This window comes from Dicentrarchus labrax, unplaced genomic scaffold (assembly GCF_905237075.1).
Source record: "Dicentrarchus labrax unplaced genomic scaffold, dlabrax2021, whole genome shotgun sequence".
NCBI classification, from domain to species: domain Eukaryota; kingdom Metazoa; phylum Chordata; class Actinopteri; family Moronidae; genus Dicentrarchus; species Dicentrarchus labrax.
The window spans coordinates 25,974,537-25,996,990 of NW_026136705.1; the positions used below are offsets into that span (position 1 = coordinate 25,974,537).

The 22,454-nt window shown below is 39.5% G+C and overlaps 1 protein-coding gene across 1 annotated transcript; it reads right to left on the bottom strand.

The window, feature by feature from the left end:
• Positions 1-19,332: 19,332 nt before the first annotated feature.
• Positions 19,333-22,451, bottom strand: mrpl22 (mitochondrial ribosomal protein L22). Its single transcript, XM_051401242.1, has 7 exons — positions 22,348-22,451; positions 22,207-22,249; positions 21,643-21,778; positions 21,315-21,380; positions 20,684-20,761; positions 20,481-20,550; positions 19,333-19,637 (listed from the first exon to the last, which is right to left on the bottom strand). Exons 1-7 carry the CDS (start codon positions 22,370-22,372, stop codon positions 19,429-19,431), a joined length of 627 nt encoding a protein of 208 aa, XP_051257202.1. The 5' UTR covers positions 22,373-22,451; the 3' UTR covers positions 19,333-19,428.
• Between the last annotated feature and the right edge of the window lie 3 nt (positions 22,452-22,454).

Consider the following 22,454-nt stretch of genomic DNA (forward strand, 5'->3'; position numbering starts at 1 on the left):
GGTTAACTAGCACAGCCTGCAGACAACTCTTTACAGCAGAGGTATTTAAGATGAATGAGGCCTACGTGACAGCAACTGCAATATGTTCAAACTCATGACCACTTTGTTTCTAAATCTGCTTAACCCGGTTAGATATTATAATAATGGGCATTTCTGGCTATAAGACCTAATATGGCTTAGAATGTCTTATACTTTCTGAGCTATACCAGCTCTTACACAGAGAATACATGACAGTTTGTTAATCAGAATTATAACATTAACACTCACTCTACATGCTGACATTATTAACTTAACTCTATATTGTCATTGTGCAAGTGAATTTCTGTGAAACTATTTTATGATTTATTTTCCCCCACTGATTCATTATGTACATTTTCTGAAGATTCCTCTTTCTTTCTTCTTACTTTTCTGATCATCTTGTTTGACTCTATTACTGCTCAAGTTAAGTCGGGAAGCACCCAATTCAATTTAAGTATGAAGAACAAGAATAAGAAAATGTGCAACCATTACACATTCCTTCCAGTGGCTGGAAAAGAAACAAACTTGCGGTGCAGCAGCAGCGCAGTTAAATCAGTTAAATGTGGGACTTTAACAATGGTTACATCTGTAGTGACAGTGTGTGAGAGAGCAAATTGCCTGCACCCCCCTTCTCCCGAGAATGGGCGAGGTGACAGAGCGGGCCAGGCCAGACAAATGACCATTTGCACATATACACAGACTTACACTCAGGGTCAAGTGTTGGAGAACCACAGATCCATTACTGAGATCAGCCTGTAGAGGATCCAGGTGTCTAGACACAGAGCACATTACATGATTAAGAGGAGTTAAGATGCAGCACAGGTGGAGTGTGTATGTGCATACCTCTGTGTGTGTGTGTGTGTGTGTGTGTGTGTGTGTGTGTGTGTGTGTGTGTGTGTGTGTTTGTGCAGATGAGGAGTTTCTTCAGCAGCTCAGAGCTCTTGTTGAGCTTTCAGATGAATCAATCCATGGCCATCCAATTTAGACTGTGGGGAAAGAGTGCATTGATCCAGGCTTGGGGTTTTCCACACAAAAAAAACAAAAAAAAGGCTACACTCCCTGCAGCATATTTTACATCTTGTAACATACACCTGAAATATTTAAAATGCTTCTTCGCTTTCACCACCTGATGAGTGCAAAGTCATGTTAGGTTAATGTCTCCAAAGATCTCTGTAAGTGTGTGTTCAGACAAAACATGAAGGGAATTTTAGGTTGATTGGTGTACTAAATCCATGGAAAGACACAAGTGGACACAGACAGACAGACGGACACAGATTTGCTCTAGGTGGCACAGATTGATGCAAAGATGCGTCTGCGCCAAGTTGAATCTGAAATCTGGCTGTGTACTGTTTGACAGTGACAAGAGGAAAAGAGAGAGAGAGACTGAGAGTAAACGGCAGAAAGTAGTTGGGGTTTCTTGTAAGTTTTGAGCTCAGTGTAGCTCAGAACTTAGCTCAGTCTGAGCTTTCTCCTCTCACACACTCACAGACACACTCTGCACACACACAGCTAGCTAGTGGCATCTGTACAGTGGCTACATTGGCAGTACGGGAGTGTGTGGTCCTGTGTGAAGTAGGTACAGTGTAGTGCCAGCAATTTTATGGTATCTAGCCATGCAGATAGTTTCGTTTTTATTTGCTACAGTGCTGAGATATCCATAATTGAGATTTGTGCCACCATCACAGTACCCATACCAATGAATGTCAGTGGAATTGATTGTGTTACTTAAAGCAGCAAGAAGGAACTTTAATTTTTTTTTTTTTTTGTTGATTCTGGCGGTCCCTGTGGACAAAAGCAGTAGTGGTTCTACCTCCTCATTTCATTGATTTCAAGGGGAATCTGACCAATTCTGAACCAGTGGCAGGTATTAAGAATAACTATATAGAAATATATTAGTCTATTAATCTTCCTGCTGATGGTCTCATGTCTCATGCTCTCTTTTGTTCTGTAGGTCATGTAGAGGTGTCAGTATTGAATTTAGACTCTTTCATAACCACATGTCTTTCAAAAAAAATCTAAGTGTTAATCCACTAACCTTGTTGCAAACGGTTTCTGGTTGCTGTCGATGAGTGGCTTGATTTATTGGAGGCAATATGTGTCTCCTCAGATCTGGTACATACTCAAACAAATCAAAATCACTACAAACGATTTGGTCACACGTTTGGCCACTTGTATACTGGGTGAGATAACGAGATGAGAGAAACTTATTTAGATGGATGGAAACAGGGAGACTGATTGGACTGAGAGGAGGAGAGTTAGGAAAATCAGGGGAGAGGATCCCAAGGACAGACAGTGAAAGTGAGGCAGATACCTTTAAAGAGATGTGGTTGAGCTAAAATCCCTTGTTGAGATGCTCCACATGCCTGCTGGAGTAATGACAGAGCAAAAAGCTGACTGGCAATCAAACCACACATAAACCTTTATCACTCTCAAGATTTTACATTAAAAACACCTCCAGAGTAAACAGTCCCCAATATAACCAAAGCTCTGTGTTTATGACCCTGTCAGTGCTGTACATCTTACATGTTGATCACCATCAGAGTGTCAGAAAAATCCATCTCAATCTGAGCCTCCTAAAGTCATCCTGTCCCTACACACACGCATTAAGCATTTTACAATCAACTGCAAGGGTCTGCAACATGGACCGTGTCCATCACTGGGTTTAACTCAGCGTAGTACAATGTGGCTGAGTGACCATCATCTGATGATTTCTGCCTCAATAGACCAACAGAAGAAGATGATGTGATGAACATTGTCAGGTCAGAATCAAAGGGTCACATGGCCTCTTTTGTGGAAAAAATGTTTACCTGAGGAGAACATGTGACTCAGATCAAATCACCAAAAAAAAAAATTCTTAGGCTATGTGCCTTTAGAGGTATGGGCTTATTTATTAAGATTTCTTTATAGATAATCTGTGCCTGAAACTACTGCTTCCTCTTACATACAGTGTGGGTGAATGGACTTAAAGGTTGTAGTGCTTACAGCGAAGAAGAAATTACTTTAAAAGATCAGACAGCAACATCTGTTCCCATAAACTGTGTCCCTGTTACTTTGGATAACCAACAGACCTCACTGTCAGCAGTATGATTAGAATTATTTTGGTTTATATTTGGTGGATATATTTCCTGTGACAGCTGGGAAGAAATGGAGAGGGATGTTAATGCAAACGGGGCTTTAGAATCTACCATGATCATAAAATACTAATCTGGGATGAATACCATGAAAGTGGTAGTAGTTTTGTTTTGCCAAATTATCCTCATCTTCCTTATATAGATGTTGAAGTGGATAAGTAAACACTTAACATCACAGTAAGAGATAACTGTTAATAATTTTATAATTTTACCATCACTGACTCCAGACTCTTTGAAGCAATAATTTCAAGGTAGAAGAATGGCTCTTTGAGGGTTTCTTTTTTCACAGACAATGTCAGTGACACGGTGCCCATCTTGTCACACTTCTTGTTAGAACATTTAATCCCTCTCCAAAGTTTAATGCAATCAAAATAGAGGGATTTAAACTTTAATTTGTTGCTGAGAGTTGTGTTTACTCTTTGTGGCTGGCGTGACAGATGACCTAACTAATGTACATTTTCAACGGATATAAAAACAAATGGTAGAAATGGAATATAATATTCATAGACTCCCATGAATCACCTGAATAAGCAATTTTTATCTATAGACACCACCAGAACTGCTTTGTTTCTACAATAGCCCAGACCAGACAAACCAAAAACTGGCTCTAGATAGGGCCATTTACTTTTGTCGTGCATTTAGTGGCCACCCTTTCTGCCTTGGGTATGGAAAGTGAGGGTGAAGCGGGTGAGTTGCAATCTGCAACTACAACGCTAGATGCCACTAAATCCTACACACCAGTCCTTTAAAGGATAAGACAAAGGATATAAAGGAGATGATGTGATGCTTGTTTAATGTAGGTGACCAGTGAGTCTGATTTATTTTGTATCAGAAGTATGTGATTATTGAGTTGGAAGGACTGGTTTCAAACCCCTTGTTGGTGGTGCATTAAAGGACACACTGTATATGTTGGATTTGTGAGTTGTGAGGTAAATAGATTGAACTGTATTCATAAGATAAGAAGACAACAAATAAACCTGCATGGATTTAGAGTGACATGGATTAGTGCAGGGTAAACACACATAGCTGAGGTAGCACAAGTGTTAGCAAGCTTCTCCATTTTACTGACAACATTTTGCAGATTATAGCAGTCCCTCAAAAGTATCTCACATTGTTCCCTCTGACCTAAGACCTCACCATGTTTGTTGATAAGTCTGCTAGCTCCGTCTACTAAAATTGCATACAAAGATCTGATCTTAATGTGGTCTGAAATGAAAAACTAAGAATAATCCCCTGTCAATACCAGGTATGGCTGAAAAGCCCTGTGATCGGATGTCATTAGCTAAATAGCATGCGATTTGTATCTGGCTACATTAATACTTAATGTAAATGAGGTCATGTTCCAGGTTGGATAACAAACTGCAAAGTGGCAACTTGGGCTCCAGACACTCAAAGTCTTATATATCAATATATGTGTTGACATTATACATTTGTGGTGTAACCAAACTAAACTTCGAGAACTCAGGTGGCTTAATAGGGACCGGCAATTAATTTTTTGCCCTTGGGCCAACATCCAGGTCTGGTTTTCATGTGATGATCAATTGCACAAAAGCAATGTGTGTACTTTATTGATTCATATTGATTATGAAGAAAAGAAAACAAACAAACAAACAAAAAACACCCCATCTTGAACAAAGATGTGTCTGTACAACGTTTGTATGTGATTATGTGTCACATAATCAAATGCTCAGTGTACTGCTGGAAAACATGCTGAATTGGTTTTTGGACAGTCACAATCAATCACCATCAAACACATCTGCAGTTGGATGGTTAACTTGGTCTTAACATCTCAACTTCCTGTTATTTTTGAGTCATATTTCAGTCTTTAGATAATACATCAAACACATCACGGAGGGCAAGAATGCGTATTAGTTTCCAGACTTCTCCATCTTACAGACCCAGCAGCTTGTTGTCCTTGAGTTTCGATGCCTCCTGCATCTTCACCACAATCTGCTAAAAAGATGAGGTTCATTTATCTTTTTAAGTGGGAGAAACACGCTGAGATGTTTTGCCGCTTGCAACAAACCACAACCTTCCCCCAAAACAAACTTGCGTGCAACATTTCCAAACCAATTAAGGATGTAATTAATGAAACCCAGCACCTGTAGTGCCAGAGCAATCACCAGAGAGGGGACAGTGAAAAATGTAGCAATCAAATTAATCAAGCAAAAGGCACAGGCCAATTACTCACAAACCATCTAGAGTGTGGCGCCACACTTGGAGAACAGGTGATAGTTATCATTAAATTAGAGGGAGATCAGCAGCTCGGGCTGTTTCATCATGTGGGACCTTGATGAACCGTCGGCCGGGCACTGCATTTGTTGTAGGCACAGTGGCAGACAAGGCAGCCCATATGCTCAATTGTTTAAGAGGAGAGGAGGAGAGGTGTTGGGATAATGATTAATGAAAATGTGAGTGACTCTGCAGCAGCAACACAACAACAACATCTGGTCCTGCATCGGACCCTCGTGTACATCCAGAGGACTGGAGGTGGTCCTGTAGGTGAGCCGCCTGCAGAGAAAGTTATTGGAATTAGAGAATTTGGAGGAAAATTTGCAGCTGTTTTACTAATTCCCTCACCACCCACAGTTGACGGCTTTCAAAAAGCACTCAGTTGATGTTGGAGTGCCCTTAAAATATGACTGTGTGATCCCCTATGTCGTTTTTTTTACACAATTTGTTTTATTGTGTTATCTCTCATTTTTATTTATTTCTCTTTGTTGTGGTGTGTTATGTTTTATTGCTTATTCTATATAATGTTTTATTGATGGTGTAAATGTTTTTAGTGTTTTTACACCTCCATGATATCCTGTGGAGCACTTTGGAAAGGTGCTGTATTGCTGATCATTGATCAGTTACTATTGCTCTATATAGGCTACTACAAAATGTGATTTTAAGTCAGTTTCAAGTCTATGCAAGTTCATTTTTATATGCAAATTAGTGAAAGGAAGGAAATCAAATGATGCCAAAACATTTGCTAGCTTAGATCTCTTCAAAGCATTGCACCGCCACTTTGTATAAGGATCAGCAATGGTCCTCACAGTGTCATTCACTGAGGTTCATTGGTTGGTCTCAAACACACTTAATGTGGTGTCTTCCCTTAACAATACATACTCGTGCTTTGTATGGAAGTAGGTAAGAAGTTTTATACAAAAAATAAAAAAGTGATAAAATAATGGCTAGATCACTTAATCTGGCATCATGGTAGCTTCATATTTTGAATGCTAACAAAATAAACGTTCCTTTTTTTTATTTTGTTCAGTGTTACTCTCCAGTAAAGTCATAGACATGTATTAGATTGTGGACATACAACTCAGATAAAGGGAAAACAGCACTGACCACTGAAAACCAGTGCAACAGAATTAAATCCAAGCCCCAGCAACGGGGCCATCTATGATGTACCTGGTGCTTGAAATGTCACCTGAGATATCATATTTGATATACAGTATCGTTCAACATGACCCAGATCAGCACGGAAAAGTTATTTCGGGGCTTTTATTGCCTTTAATTGATAGTGACAGCTGAAGAGTGACAGGAAAGGAGAGGTGATGAAGAGGGGATGACACGCAGCAAAGGGCCTCGGGTTGGATTTGTACCCTGGGCTGCTGCAAGGACTTAGCCTTGGTGCATGGGGCACCAGCTCTACCAGGTGAGCCTTCCAGGCACCCCTAAAATCAACTTTTAATAATAACGTGATGTTGTATTTGAAAATGTTTCCAGCCTTTGGTGTAGACTGTCACATCTACATTTAATGCCAAAATGTTTTTCTGGCTGCTGTTTTTGATCCTGTCTTTGTATGTCACTGAAGTATCACTGCAAAAAAATGAAATACTCTGTGTTTACAAAACTTGATAAAAGCTGGTATTGCATTGGTAAATATATGGTGAGGGGCTGCTGGTGCATGGAGTGAAAACAAAGGCTGGACTAAGTGTACCCGAGTGTGAATAGTGTTGTGAATTTCAATGGTGTGTAGCGGTGGTCGAGCTGAGTGAAGTGTGAGAGGTGCTGTCCATGGTGCTGATTAGTCTGGACGTGCGTTACAGGTTGGCTCAATGGAAATGGCTCTGATGGACTGTGTGTAATAAACCATGATGACCTCCTGCTAATCCACACACTGCAGCCCAGAGTCACTAAAGCACAGCCAATGAATGGAAAGCTGCCCAGGGGCCACTCTGTATCTGCTTTGGCCATGTAAACTGTAAAATTCAGTGACTGAAAGAGACTTCATTAGGCCATCTCTAATAGAGAAATTTTAAAAATATGAAAATATAATGTAATATTCTGTACTACCCAAGGTGGTGATATGTTTGTATATGGACAGATATGGACAGTATCCTGGAGATTAAAGACTGGATCTTTGACAGATTTCTATTTTTTTATATAGAATATGATATCTGAATACAGATCCATAAACTTGTATACCATTGGATCTTTAGGTCTTTTTTGTCCAGCATGTCTTATTGTACTGCTTGGTCTCATCCAAGACAAACGTTTACTACTATGAACAATGACGTTTTGTACTATTGGGTATATATTAAATGTTTTCCCATATTTAGTAAAGCCTTTGCTGCAAGAAACAGGCATCATCACATCTGCATATCAGGCAGGCATCTCTGATCAACACAGGTCAAGCTGTTTTAATCCACAAAATATCTTGGTGGATTAAAACATAAACGCTTAATCTATACTTGCAGGTGCTCATCAAGGTGGATATTCGACTGTTTGTAATACAACATCGCAGGTCTACTGGATAACCTAAAATATTGTATAAACATTTTACAGTCCAAATTAAATGGTCAGTTAACCCAAATTATAAAATGACATGATCCCAAATACTTCTAGTGGTATCTCGTCATATAGATAGTTTGTATGTGACGAGGTTGTGTTGTCTGTCTCTGAGCCACAACTCCAATACAATAGAGGTGAGTAGAATGGAAGTTTTTAGTGCAGCATCGAACCACTATGTGTTTGTTTTGGGGTAAAGATTTTTGGCTTTTTATTCACTGCAGAGATGGTTAGTTTTATCTCACAGTTTGAGTCGCGAGGTTCGCTGAAGTCTGCTGTTCAACACTGATACCAAAATAACCAAATTCAAGCACCAAGTTGTTTCCATTTGGTTTGGATTAGTTTCTTATCTCTACTGTACAGATGGATACTACAGCGCAGACACATTCAAATTTTTTGTCATTTTTGATTCATGAGGTTCTCAAAATTGGCCCAGCTCGGACACCAGAGACACACAATCCCATTATACTGAGTCGATGATTGTGAACTACATTTGGAAATGTGACTAATTCTCTTCTTTTTTTTTTATAAAATATATTTCTCTTTTAACAGTTCGACTGGAATAGGAACAAACACATCATTAAATCAGCAATGTCCCACTGTCGTCGTCATTATGAAACTCAGTTTGATGCCAACATCTTTCATTAAAAAAACATGCAGCCATTTGGGGCCCCAAGTTCCCTCGGTACGGAAATATGACGCTAATCACGGACAGAGTGCACGCCAAGCCTGGGGAAAACTGTTCCCTGCTTTAGGAGCCTTTTCAAAGAATACCATTAAAAAATAATAATTGATGAAGTTGGCTCTGAGCAAAGGCACTAAGCGCTTTAAAAGCCTTCCGTCGTCTTACAATACAATTTCCAAATCAATATTTCATTAACTGGATAGAGGTGCAATGTTCCTTGTTAATAAAGAAGGTTTGGCTGAGTGCAGAGTTAACGTTTAGCTTTAGTGAATTTCAGGCAGGGAGGTGGGCAATTATGTTCCACCTGGCCTTCACACACACACACATTCAGTGTATTCTCTGCACACACACACACACGCCTGGTCCTCCCTTGATTGTTTCTGTGTTTATGGACCGTTTTATGACCGCAGAGCCTCTGATCTCCAGCGTCGCTGGGCGTCAGGTGACTTTCCCCGCAGCAACAGAGAGAAACAAACGTGAGCTCCTCTGACTTTGGCCCTAATTCAAGTGGCAGAGAAGGTGCAGCCGCCACACTAACAATGCTGTAAATACAGAGAGGAATCCGGGTCAGATTTGAGAGACTCTATAGATCACATTTAAAGAGCTGATTTGAATTCAGGTAGAGTTAGACTGATTGACAGCCACACACTATTCAACCCTGATTGGCTGGAAGAGATGCGTAATTTTTATATAACCAAAAAGCTGACGGCCTCATCAGCTTTCAAATTTTATATTCAAAGGTTAGTTATTTCTGCTGATCTTCATTTCTTCGTTCCATCTGACCAGGCGCGACACATTGATTTGGTCTCATCTCTGCTCATTATCCTAATAAGGAAGTCCAACCAATATTGTTTAAAATCAAGGCTTCCAACAGCAACATGATGGCCATTGTAATGTATGGTAATGATGAGACCAACCCAAGGAAGAACCAGAAGAATCCAGGCAAAGGAAAACCTGGAAGACAAGAAATTTACTTGCTGCAGAACTGTGATGGACAAGCTATAGCCAATGATGAACTTAACTTAGTCTTTTGTTTACATTTGGATCACAGATTGTGTTAAACACCCACTGTGACTTTAACTATGTTATCAAAGTGGATTTCAGTGAGAGTTTTATGCTCAGTTCCTGCACAGTCCACATTTGTCACTTTAGAGGCAGTGTCAATGGATCGCTTGTTGCCGTGGTAATGCTTTCTTAGGCAAGGCAACGCTTCCAGAAGCCTAATTAAATTATCACTCAAACTCATGTTGACAACCTTTGTGTTCTCCCAGAGTAACAGTTTTATTTAGGATGATTCCCCAAAAACTCTATTCTGAAGACCTTTAGTCCTGTGGTCTAACACACATCCCTGTTTTGATTCCTTGGTTTTGTGTTGTCCTTTATTCTCTTTCTGTCATGTTGTCTGTCGTTCTCCACTACCAACTGTCAATTAGATTGCTAAAACATAAGCCCCCAAAAACCCAAACCCTTTGTGTTCAGTGGATGTCAGCGGCAGGGCACAAACTACAGGGGAGCCAGGGGGAGCTTAGATCCTCTTAATAAGATATGAGCTCCCCTGAAAAGATGATGGGGGGGGTCTCTAAAATATTTAATATCAGCCACTCCAAAAGACATTATAGGCATTCCCTAAAATGTCTGATTGTCTTTCTTTCTTTGGCATTGTTGCAGCCTAAAATGTTTTGCAGGACAAAAGTAAAATAATTCATTAGAAAATTGAAGGCAACTTGTTCCAGTGAGACAGGGACACAATATGCTATTTTTACCATGCAATCCTATTTTTGGATTATGTGTAAACTTACTATTGATGTTTGATTTGTTTACAAGGGTGACTCATCAATAGTTACCTTTAAAAAGGATACTTCTATTCTTGCCATCACCACTGAAGAGTGAAGCCAATATAATTAACTTCGCATCAGAAAACATCAGGAAATATACCCCCCCACAACAGTAGAAAAAGTGAGCTCCCGTGAAAGCAGTTGTATACTCGACTTTGCAGTTGATTGTGGATGATGCTGACGATGAGGTGTGAATGTTTACCCGAACAACTGGTTGAAAAAAGAATTACCCACAAATGATCCTAAAGCATGTAAAAAGTACAACTGATGGTCACTAATCAAACGCCAACCACTACCGTGCATGGATAGACAGAAAAAAGGTCAATAAAGAGTAAGCTAAGTAGTGTGAGAGTAATTTTCTTGCCAAGGAATAAATTATATTGTTCCACAATAGTTTTAATTTTGTTGAGTGTTCATGCAAAAATTCCACTTCATTGCCCCCTGATGGTGTTTTCAGAGGCTTTTCCAGACTAATAAAAAGACTATTCTGAGGCACACATTAAATATTTGCAGGTATTTTGTACAAAATTGACAAATTTATTGATCCAGCAACAGTGGGGGCGGCATGAATGCTGAAATTTGATATTAGTTTAGCTTCAAACAGTTAAAACAGGCAGTCACACGTGTAGAAACATCAGCAACAATGATGTTATAGTTAAAAAAACAAAAAAAGGCTTATTATTTCTAAGACAATTAACAAACCAACAGATCTCTATTGGTAATCATTGGGTTCATAGCAGGAGAACTCAATTTTTATACATCCATTCACAGGAACAACAGCTGGATGATAATGAGTGTCGTTCAAAAGTTTGGAGGAAGTGTCTGCATCACTTGAGGGAGGAAGATATAAATAAAATCACTTTTTTTTTTAACTGAGTGAGCTCCTAAATCTGCTTTTTCTATACATTTTAAGTTTATATTTTTTCTGAAAGAGCACCAGCATTTGTTATTTGAGTACACCCAAACACACATCCTTCAACCTACCACTATCCATTTGCACTTGTGTATCACATAAAAATGTTTTATGGCCCATCTAGATGTTATCAGAGAGTGTAGAAAACCAGGGACGTAGAACCACATCATCCAAAGGTCTCTCAAGTGAAGGTCTAATTTTGTAGCCAGAAATTCAAAGAGGGTGGCGGTGAAGTGGGACAACTACTTCAAACTTCTTTATTTGTTTCATGTTTTTGCCATTGTGCCTTTATTACTCTGCAAAATGCACTTTACTTTGATTCAGCTTTAAATGGATTTGTGCGGAGGGGAATCACTGTGGGGTTTTGGCACCAATGCAAATGCAGTGGTGCTTGTCATTCAGAGCTGTGTGCCTGGACATTTGATTAACTATTGTACAGCTGTAATGAAATATTGGAATGCACATGCACAGTACCAGCATTACAGAAAGTCAATTTTACTGTAACAGTCTTTAATAGTAGTTTTTCCTCAGCCTGCTGCACATCGTCCCTGCACCGCACGGCTCTGCGCCGACAGCTGCAGCATGCGTGACAAATTGAAATATTGAAATTCATCTTGAATTGCAAGACATGCAGCGCACATACCCAACAGAATTGTGTCAGATTGCTTTCTGTGTCTCTGGTTTCTAGTGTGATCTGTTGGAGGAGTCTGCAGACATGTTAAGGGAAGCCGTCCTCTGCGTCTTGTGAATAGTGACACTTGGGCTTTGAGCGTCTGCTGCTGCTGCTGCTGCTTCTGAAGCCTCTGAAATGCAGTTTGTAGGAGGAGGATTCAGATGTGATGCAACAGTGACACCCAGTGCAGCTAAAATGCAGGGGGACTCATTATCACCGTACATTTACTCTGTGGTAGGTCATGAAAACCTTCATGGGAATTACTGATAACATGAAAATGATCACTCATCAGTAATATGGTTATGATTTGTTATTTACATTTGTATATTAATTCATAAAAAGTGTCACCTCCACCTCCACCTAATTGTGATAGCATACTTTTCTCATGTGTTCTCTCTGCAGATAAGTCAAACCCATGCTTTGTGTTCTTAAATAAATCATTAACACAAAGCAGAGCAGGAAGATTTGAGGTTTTATACCCAGGTCAGCTGTTCTGCTGTGTGCTGAGTGGGATGGGAACGTTGCGGGAGGTCAGGTATCCTGGCCAATTGTTCATTACTTCACTTCAGTTCTCATGAGTGTGAGATTGCGGATACAAGCAGCCCAAATGAGTTTCCCTTGCACTGTGTCTTGAGTTAATTGCTGGGGGACAGGGTGAGGTTGCCTGATATCAGTCCAGAATTGTCAACTCGCTAAACTCCATTTCCATGGACATACACACTTGACTTGGCAGAGATAATTGCCCAACCGAGCACATAGTCCTAGCCCAATGCAAACCAGTTGTGGTGGCCTGATAGCTTTGATTAATTCCTGGAGAGATCAACTGGGTGGAGTGGGTGGATTAGAAGGTCTTGACTTGGCCAGGAGGTATTCTCCACAAATCCAACTAGGAGGAGACCCTTCAATCCCAAAGTGTTCCGGGCTCTAGCTAAAGCTAAAATTAACTATTCCCAGGAAGAGCTGTAGGATACGGCCAGGGAGAAAGATGCCTTGCCTAAAGTCTTACTATGATTAAAACAAAGTGCTTGTTGGATCATCTAACTGGATCTGAACCATCAGGACAATTTATATGAAATCTTTACAAGGAGGGACTGTCCAAAAGGGGGTCTCATTATCACCATTTGCGTGATTCATCTTACTTCTTTCTGTGACAGCAGGCTTTTCTTACACATGCTTTTGATACACAAAGATCTGAAAGGTCAAAACCATTTAGATGGAGCATCACTAGTTTTTAAGATTGTGATGAGGAAACAGAGTTTTAAAAAAGCCACACAAAAACCAATTAACAAACATATTGAACTGCAACAGAGCAGAAAAGCGGCAAAGTATGTTGCTTCTGCTACTTTCTTACTTTCTTTTCATTTAAAAACAGATGCGTCCCTGTCAGAGAGATAAAGACTGTGAGCTTTTTTAGGGAAAACGAGGTGAATGTGGCTTTATTGGAGGCTGTCCAGAAAGCTAACAAAGTGTTTCGTGTCTGGATTTGTTTCTCAAGGGCAAAGCATCCAGCGCCGGCCAGCAGGCAGCCTGCTCTGTGGTGTTTGGGCTGAAGATTTCATTTGGGAGCTAACACCATTTTGCGGCTGTCGTTCTCTGCACACCGCCGCCACAGAGAGACGGGGAGAGAGAGAGACAGAGAGAGAGAGAAAAAAAATGGAAAAGTTAAAAGGAAATGAATAACACCCTGAGGCACTCCCCACACAACTGGCTTCTGATTTCTATTTGTTTCTCAATCTGAGCCTCCACTGGGCCACCCGGCACGTTGACCGACAACCGACATTAAAAACAAATGAAAGGAAGCACCATGACATCCCATTCTTTCATCCAGGTGTGTGTGTGTGTGTGTGTGTGTGTGTGTGTGTGTGTGTGTGTGTGTGTGTGTGTGTGTCTGTGTGTGTGTCTGTGTGTGTGTGTGTGTGTGTGTGTGTGTGTGTGTGTGTGTGTGTATGTGTGCTGGCATAAGCTTGTGTACAGGATATTTTCAATGCACAATTTCAGCTGTCATGAATAATAAAGTCCAGACTATTTGAATCTTTCCTGCAGTTAATTCCCAACGCTGGTAGCACGTTTCCTTGTCTTGTTGCCTGATGAGCTCATGCTTGGAATGAGATGATACATAATTCACTTCATGTAATCACTGAACTACACTGTGGCATCCCTGTGGAGGGATGGTGGGGGGCAACAGAGATGGATAGAAGCTTAGTTTCTCATTTTGATCATTTATTTATGCAACTTCTCATGGAAACAACAATGGAGAAAAAATAAATGTTTCACACACCAGTGACTCTGGACTTAAGAGATTTGGACTCCGGAAACAGAATTTGACATTAGGAACCATACAGGAAACAAGAGGAGAGAGATGGGTGTGACATACTACGAAATCACTTAGGTGCCATGCACTGTAACTGTAACCACTTGGCTACCAGGGCACTAATATATATATACATGTGCTCTGGTTATTGAGATTAAGATTAATATGTTTAAATGTGGGAGTGAGTAATACAGCATATTACTTCATTTCAACCAGAAACAAAAACTAATTATGGTTGTTCATTTTTGACCTTTGGGAATAGTAGTTGACAATACAATTCCAACTCAATGTCACTTGTTATGTGACTTTGTTTAGTTGTTATAGCGCTGAATCTGTTAGCACGTACGCTATTATAATTTCATCCATAGCTGTTCTGTGTTGGCTTAAAAGTTGTGCATGAAGTTTATCTTTGACGATGGAAATGGTAGTTTCAAAAAAGCAATCCCAACCCAATTTCCACTCACAAACTTTTTGAGCTCCATGAAAACTAAGCAGTCTCTGTCTCCTAATCAAGACTATTTGTTACAGTTGAAAGTAAAAAAAAAAACATTTAGGTTTGCTGCATATTTCATCCACAATCTCCTCACCATGATCACAACAACAGGATAGTGACTTTAAAAGTAAGTAATGCAACGCATGTGAGGTAATTCGTTCCACAATGACTTAATCTGCATGTGTAACTAGAGGACTAACGTAAGTAAAACATTGTGTAAGAGTTTCATTTAAAGAGTTAGTGGAGAAAGGCCTAACATGATATCCAATGTTTGACCTAATGTTATGATCACATTGATTTATCCAAGCCTATTTTCTGGTCGTGATGACCAAATGACCACAATACCAGTCTGACTGTAAATTTAAACTCCCCAACTACAAAGGATGCTTTTCCTACCAATCCACACAACCACCTGCTTCAAGTACTTTCTCTATAGCATGGAAATCGATAGGCAGACTTTAAACTTGCTTGAGTTGTGTAATCCACCACTGTTTACTTAAAGCCTGCCTTATGTTTGTCAGTATAACATTATGATTGTGTAACGACACAGTTAAAAGTGCAGATTGACTTTAAAAGTCTTCATCTTTATTACATCATAACTTTGTAATGTTAATAATGAAGTCAATGGGGTTGTTCACCGTTTCTCATGCAGACACGCACACACACACAATCAGCACAATATTCACACACATACATTATTCAGCAGTTTTGCTGCTTCACCAACACGACTCACAAAAACATACCCTTATCTGACAGAAAGCCCAGATGGACCTCGAGCCTCTCAGGTTTATTGGCCGAAGCTTGCCAAACATTTTTCATTTCAATCTCAGTGTGTATCTGTGAGTCCGTAGCCACCGGGCGGAGGCAGTCATCTGTAAAATGCCGACTAATTGGTGTAGACATTTACACAAGTCGCATCAGTGTGTGTGCATTTGTAGCCTGTCTTTGCATTATTACAGCTGGGAGAGAAGGAAGGTGGTTTGTGGAAAACAAAAGTCAGTGCAGTATTTTGTTGTTTTTTTGTGGTAGGAACACTTTTCTCGCTGCGCTTGAATGCATCATTGCTCAGTTTACTGACTCATGGGTAGACCGATACACTCCATGCTTGGACTGCACATCCATTGCTGTAATCATTAATAATTATGTTTGTTTAAAAAGGCACACATTTTGTTTGTTGGCTATCCAACAGAAGACAAGCATCTTCACCATCACTCCAAAGTAATTTGTTTATCTTCAGAAGGTCATTTTAACTCTTTATAGCCGTGTCCAAAGATGGATCCTCCAAATGAGTAAAGGCAGTTTTGTTTGATTTTTGAAGATTTTTGTTTTTGTTTTGTCACTGGCAGGAGCCGGTTCAACCTCTTGATAATTATATGGCTTCTTCCTGTCAAATGCCCAATTGTGTTTGTTGGAACACAGCAGAGGTAGGCCTACCGCAACTGGAAATTGAACTTAATCTCCATTTATATGTCAGCAGTATGGTGAATATCATCTGTCAATATTAGCTTATCAAATGGGTATATATTCCGGCAGACAAAAAAAAAAAAAAAAGATTCTGGTATATAAATTCTTTGTCATTATACAGCTTATCAACCAGTAAGCAGTGACAGGTTTATTTTATTATTGTTCGCAATTCTTTAATAACCTAATTTAAAAAACAAAAGCAAAACCTCCAGTATCAGTATCAGTCTGACCACTGTGTCTATGATTGCTTTAATAAATTGGAAATACTGAATATTCCACCAAATGTTTTCCGCATGTTTGAGGTGGAAATAAATTAAGAGTAAAGATAAACAGTCAGGTATAGAGAAAGTTTAGGTTAGAGAGAAAAAAAAAGAAAAAAAGGCGGGAGATAAAACCTTTTGCTCTTTTCAGAAGTCGTTGCTGCTTTGTGCTGTGGGACCGAGCCGGCCTCGAACCTGAGATTGAGGGCACTTGTCTGCTGAAATTGGGGCCAGCAGATGGCATTTTACTTGAAAATACACTCAAAGCTGCTCAGAGCTGACAAGGGCTTTAGGCAGACGTGGTGACAGGCAGATACACGGGCTGGATCCCTCACATCAGGAACAGGAAACTAAAGGCCAATTAGGGACAGCAGAGACCGAAGCTCGACAACGCCGAGACATTGTGACCTTTAGAAAATACAAATTCCCAAAGAGGACCTGTTTTCGTGTCTCCTCCTTAGTTTGTTCCTTTGAGGATGTTTTCTTTCCCTCTAAATTCAATTTATTAGCAGAATAACAGATAATAATGATGACTAGGAGGCTGAGAAATTCGAAAGAGAATGCAAATAATAAATAGATGAGGACATGAAAGACACCACGTTAAGCAGACAAAATTACATTCTGCAGGAGTTTTAGATAAGAAAGCAAGGACAACAAAAAGCATAAGCAAGTCACAGAATTAAATTAACAACCAATTTACATGTCTGTGCTCTGATATAAAAAGATATAGCATAGGAAGACCGCTGTGACCTGTGAAATCTCCTTTTAAAAACATAAAGTGCTTCCTCTTTTCACCAGACTGAAACCTCCAAGCAAAGCCAATCACTTTCAGCTTATCATTTGCTGTGTTTTATAAACGCACTGAGACAGCTTTGAGGATGTCTGCAGGCCAGTTCCTCACAGAGTTGTTGGTCGAAGTGAAGGGATGAAGAACAGTGAAGCTGACAGGTTTGTACTCAGGGGAGGAGTTGTGGTGACTGCGTGTCACCCTAACACCCATCACAGTGGAGTTGTGTGACAGTATGACAGACACACACTTAAGGCTCTATTTTCGTGTGACCGCGTGGCACAGAAAACACTGATAATTTCCTGAGGTGCAGAGGGATGTTTTTCCTTGCCTGCGCCTGTTTGGTGTTTTGGTGACTTGCTGAGTGCTGCAGTGGGAGGAGATGTGCAGTAGAGCAGTGGCGGACTCAGGCTGTCTGAAGGGCAGGGGCATCAAAACTAAAAATAGGGCACTAGCTGCATGCGGTGAGACACCAGCACACATAAAATCATAATGTAATTATAGTAAACAGTTCCAATTCCTGGTTTGATTGTTTTATTTTATAACTAAGGAGAACTTATTTAACATTTACTAATTTGTATAAACGTACAAAACTCCCAGTGAAAATAGTCGGTTGGCCACCCTAACTGGCCCCTGGGCCTTAAGTTGAATATAATTGTTGTAGACTTTTATCTCCAAATTTACATTGGCAGCAGTGCAAACAAGAAGAATAAAGCTCGTATTGATTTTCTGTGCTTGTCGATGTAGTATTAAATTCCCCTCATTATCTGTTTTCTATGATGTACTGAACCTCCTCTACTAGCAGCACACTCTCCTCTCTGCTCAGGCTTGGTTTTATTTTTCAGTTTCAGACCATTTCAATCATTTCCTCCTTATTTACATATTTATGAAGTATAAATATATTAAATACGTCTTAATTTAAAAGTTAGTCCCAATTATTATAGAAAGAATGAAAGATTGTCTCTTCCTGCTTTGGGGATATATGTGATCAATCATGCTGTGCGGTAAACGACTTGATAAATGTGCCTTGTTTCTCACACTCACAACTTTGTTGCTCTGTTGGCTCTTAAGTTCCTCTTACAAGTTTGATAAATATAGGTCTGAGTCAACAGCACATTTTGCACACACTGTGCTCCCCCCCCCATCACTTTAATTGGTTACACCTCCACAAAAACAAACCCATTTTATGTCCTGCTTCACTCTTTTATTGGAGCGATGTTCATAGTGATAGCGTTATTTGCTACTATATGTTATTTGCTAATATAATTAATGTCTTCACATTTTTGTTCACTGTACCTTTTCTTTTCTTCAAATCCAAAACTATTTAAATTAGCCACTTTCAGTCTTAGGTAATCTTAAATGTACAATTTTTACATTCAAGCAAAAACGTGTAGGCTGTGCCCCGAAAAACAACATTAAAAGATAACATTTTAGGACACTGACAAATGCTGTTATGGCCATGACATAGTTTGTCAATGATACATACAACTTGGATAAAGTGACGCTTTACCAAACCTGCACTTGTTTTTTTCAATTTAGCCACCGGGTCATATTCCTTTGTATTGTTTATACGGTTTAAATACTTCAGTATCAGCTCAACTTCTGGGCACCAGGACAGTCAGACCATACCATAAAAGATCTATTAGCCTAATTGGACTATATTCTGTTAAGAGTTGAAGCATTTCACAAAATGTCACAATCTTCCAACTACTACTACTACCCCAAACACATACGTGGCTGATATGTTATTGTATGGGAGACACAGAATTTTATATATATATATATATATATATATATATATATATATATATATATAATATTTATGTGAAATAATCTATTGTAGAAAATCCTTTTTCAGTCATATTACATAAACATTAGTGGCGTTAGTGGTCATAACTTTATTTTGTAACTGCATCGCTGGGTAATATGTCCAAATAAATCAATGAAAAAGCCAAAATTGAGCAACACTATAAAATATATCATTACCAATTTCCTCATTTATTTACAAATGTCAAATGACACAAACAGATATACAGTAAAAGGTACATGTGAAATATTATCCTGTCAGATGGTCTATAGACTGTGGATGATGGTTCGGTTCTTGAGGTTCTGCACGTACTCTTTGGCCTGGTCAAAGCTTGTCTTCTCCTCCGTTTTGGGTGGCAAGCCCTCCACCAGCTTGACAAAGTAGTGACAGTAAACTTTGTCCATGATGCCAAACCTCCCCCGGCCGTGGTAACGGATCCGCTTCAGGTACTTCCCTTTGCCGGAGTTGGACTCAGCTGCAGGAGGGCAGACGGGAGAGGATGGCGTGTGATTAAAGAGGGGATGAGATAAACAGAGGGAGAGATAGGGTACAGAATAACTCATTTAATTTGTAGAGGTGCCTTTGAACGAAAAACTGGTCAGAATAACAAAGATTATGGTGAGTTTAGGCTTATCTGTAATAACGTCTGCAACTCCACATAAATTACTCACTCTGCACAGCATCTGAACTCAAAGGAAATCTACTGCGTAAAAAAAACATATATTCATTACCTGCTTTCCATCCTACTGAAGGTCATTTTCCTCACTCTGAAATGTCTTGCTTATGGCACAATGGCTAACAGCAGGACTGATATGATATTTTAAGAATAGTTTTGGGATGGCCAAGTTTTTCATTTGCTAGTCTAAGTCTTTAAACATTGAGGTCTACATATTTAAATACACACAGCATCCTTATATATGATATAGCTTTAATATAAAAAACATAACTCATATTCATCATCATATTTAAAATGGAAAACAGTTATTAGATCCATCAACAAGGTTATGTTTCCAGTCTTGACTTTAAGCAGTCTTTAACTTTAGTTAGTAAGCAAAGACTACTCAATAAACTGGCTTTATGTTGAGGTCTTGAGGCATCCCAGAGGTTACTACATGGAATAAAATGATGTTGCTTTTAAGTCCAAATGTCTTGTTGAACTATACATTAATGATAGACCATTAACAACAACTCACATTAGCTACCTTACATTAAAACCATAAAAAAACAACACTTATCGGAGGATGTTTATAATATTTACCCATCCAACTTTATCAGAAAATTAAATACGGTGAAACGCATCAGTGCTGCCGACACTTACCTACATACAGGTTGGACTTGTACTCTACATTGTGATTTTTGACCGCCATCTCCTGAGCTTCCAAAAGAACCTGAAAAAACAAACAAATTAAACATAAGCAATGTAAAGGGGGACACTTTAAGCATACAGGAATTTGATTAACGTTTTAATTTTATTAAACACACACACATCCAGCAACCAAGAGTGAACATGCAGCTTCGAACCTCTTTCATGATCTTTGCGCATTTCTTGTCGTTGAACTCCAGCTGTGCAATAGCCTCATCGATGCTCATCCCTTTTATCTGCGAAGGAGAACGAGAACAAACGGTGAGATGACACAACAACATTTTCTTCCACAGCTGGGAGGACAGCAGGGTGTTGCGCTGCCTGGGGTGGCAGCTTTTTAACTGCAGTGCCATGCTTAAGTTAACAATGTCCACACTGGGTCTGTGAACAACACAACAGGAAAAATCTGTATGCAACAGTTACAGTCAGATTAAAACTAATAAACCCCCAATTGTTCTGTTATTTTAATAATGTAACATATTAAATGATGTCAGATTTTTTCAAGTGCAGTTCTCTCATAACGTAAAGAAAACATTTGAAAACATTGGATACACACTGGATGCACTAATGGCATGTTCCTTGGCCCATGGCCTGCTGTCCCATCACACTTAATTTCTGTTTACACCTTTTTAATCCTGCTAACTAACAAACAGATAAAAAACAAGCACGGGAAAAAAATAACACATGACATACTTAACTTACTGTATACCAATTGAATGCCACTATAGTCAAGAAAACTGAAAACCGTTTTTTGATATTGAGGAGGAAAACTCTCGCTGTGAGTCTCACCATTTTGGCCAGGTACCACATCTTGTCTTTGCTGTACTTAATCTGCCTCCTGCTGTGGTGGATCTCCTAAAGAAAAGACAACAGCAAAGTGTTCAGATGTTGAAAACAACAAAGAGTCACCTTCTGCACGGTTTAAAGGATATGGACATGTTCATGCTCATCTAACTCAAGATACATACAGCCATAACTTTGTGGTTTTCAATGCAAAGAGACTCTGAGGTTTGACGGTCTTTATGGGACTTTTATGAACTTGTTTCCTGCAGGTGATGCCTGACCAGAACATCCTGTAACTCCATACTTCATATTATCAAGAAGCAGAAAGACTCACTGCTGGTCTGCGTGGTTCATCTGGTAGCTGAGGTGGATAAACTATCTTGTTCTTCTTCTCCCAGTTCTTTGCTTCCAGTGAAGTGCTGGTGTGGAGACACGAGAGCTGCTGAGGACCACCAGCCAGAACCTGTAACCTGGAGAGACATTTAGGAAAGGACCAACAAGACATTTAGGAAAGGAACAACAAAACATTTAGGAAAGGAAGAACAAGACATTTAGGAAAAGAAACAACAAGACATTTAGGAAAGGAACAACAAGACATTTAGGAAAGGAACAACAAGACATTTAGTTGCACACACATAAGACATTGAGGCACATTGTACATTTTTTGTTTGCACACTTGCTCGCCCCAAATTGTATAATAAAGTGTTTTTAATTGAATTAACATATATCTAGTAACACTGGAAACTATCAGCATTTACAGCAAATGTAAACTTATAGTTCTGTATCTCATAACGTGACAACATGTATAACTCTAACTTCTTTTTGTGTGTTGCACATTCCTCAGACATTTGTCCTTCTGCAGAGACAGTCACAGCTTTACTGATACTGATGCACTCACCTTGAGTGGAACACCCCAGATATGTTCCTAATGAAAGACACAGCTGAAAACAAATCGGGAATCCGTTAAAACATAGTCCGAAGATACAATGTATGTCATATAAGAGCACATTTGTGGGTAAGTAGGCTGCATTTCTCTCACCACGTCCTGTCATTGCCGTCGCCATGTTGCTTTCTTCCCACGACGCTACTTTGTTCGCTTTACGGCAGTACTGTTTACAACTTTCACGTTAACAGCAAGATGTGTTT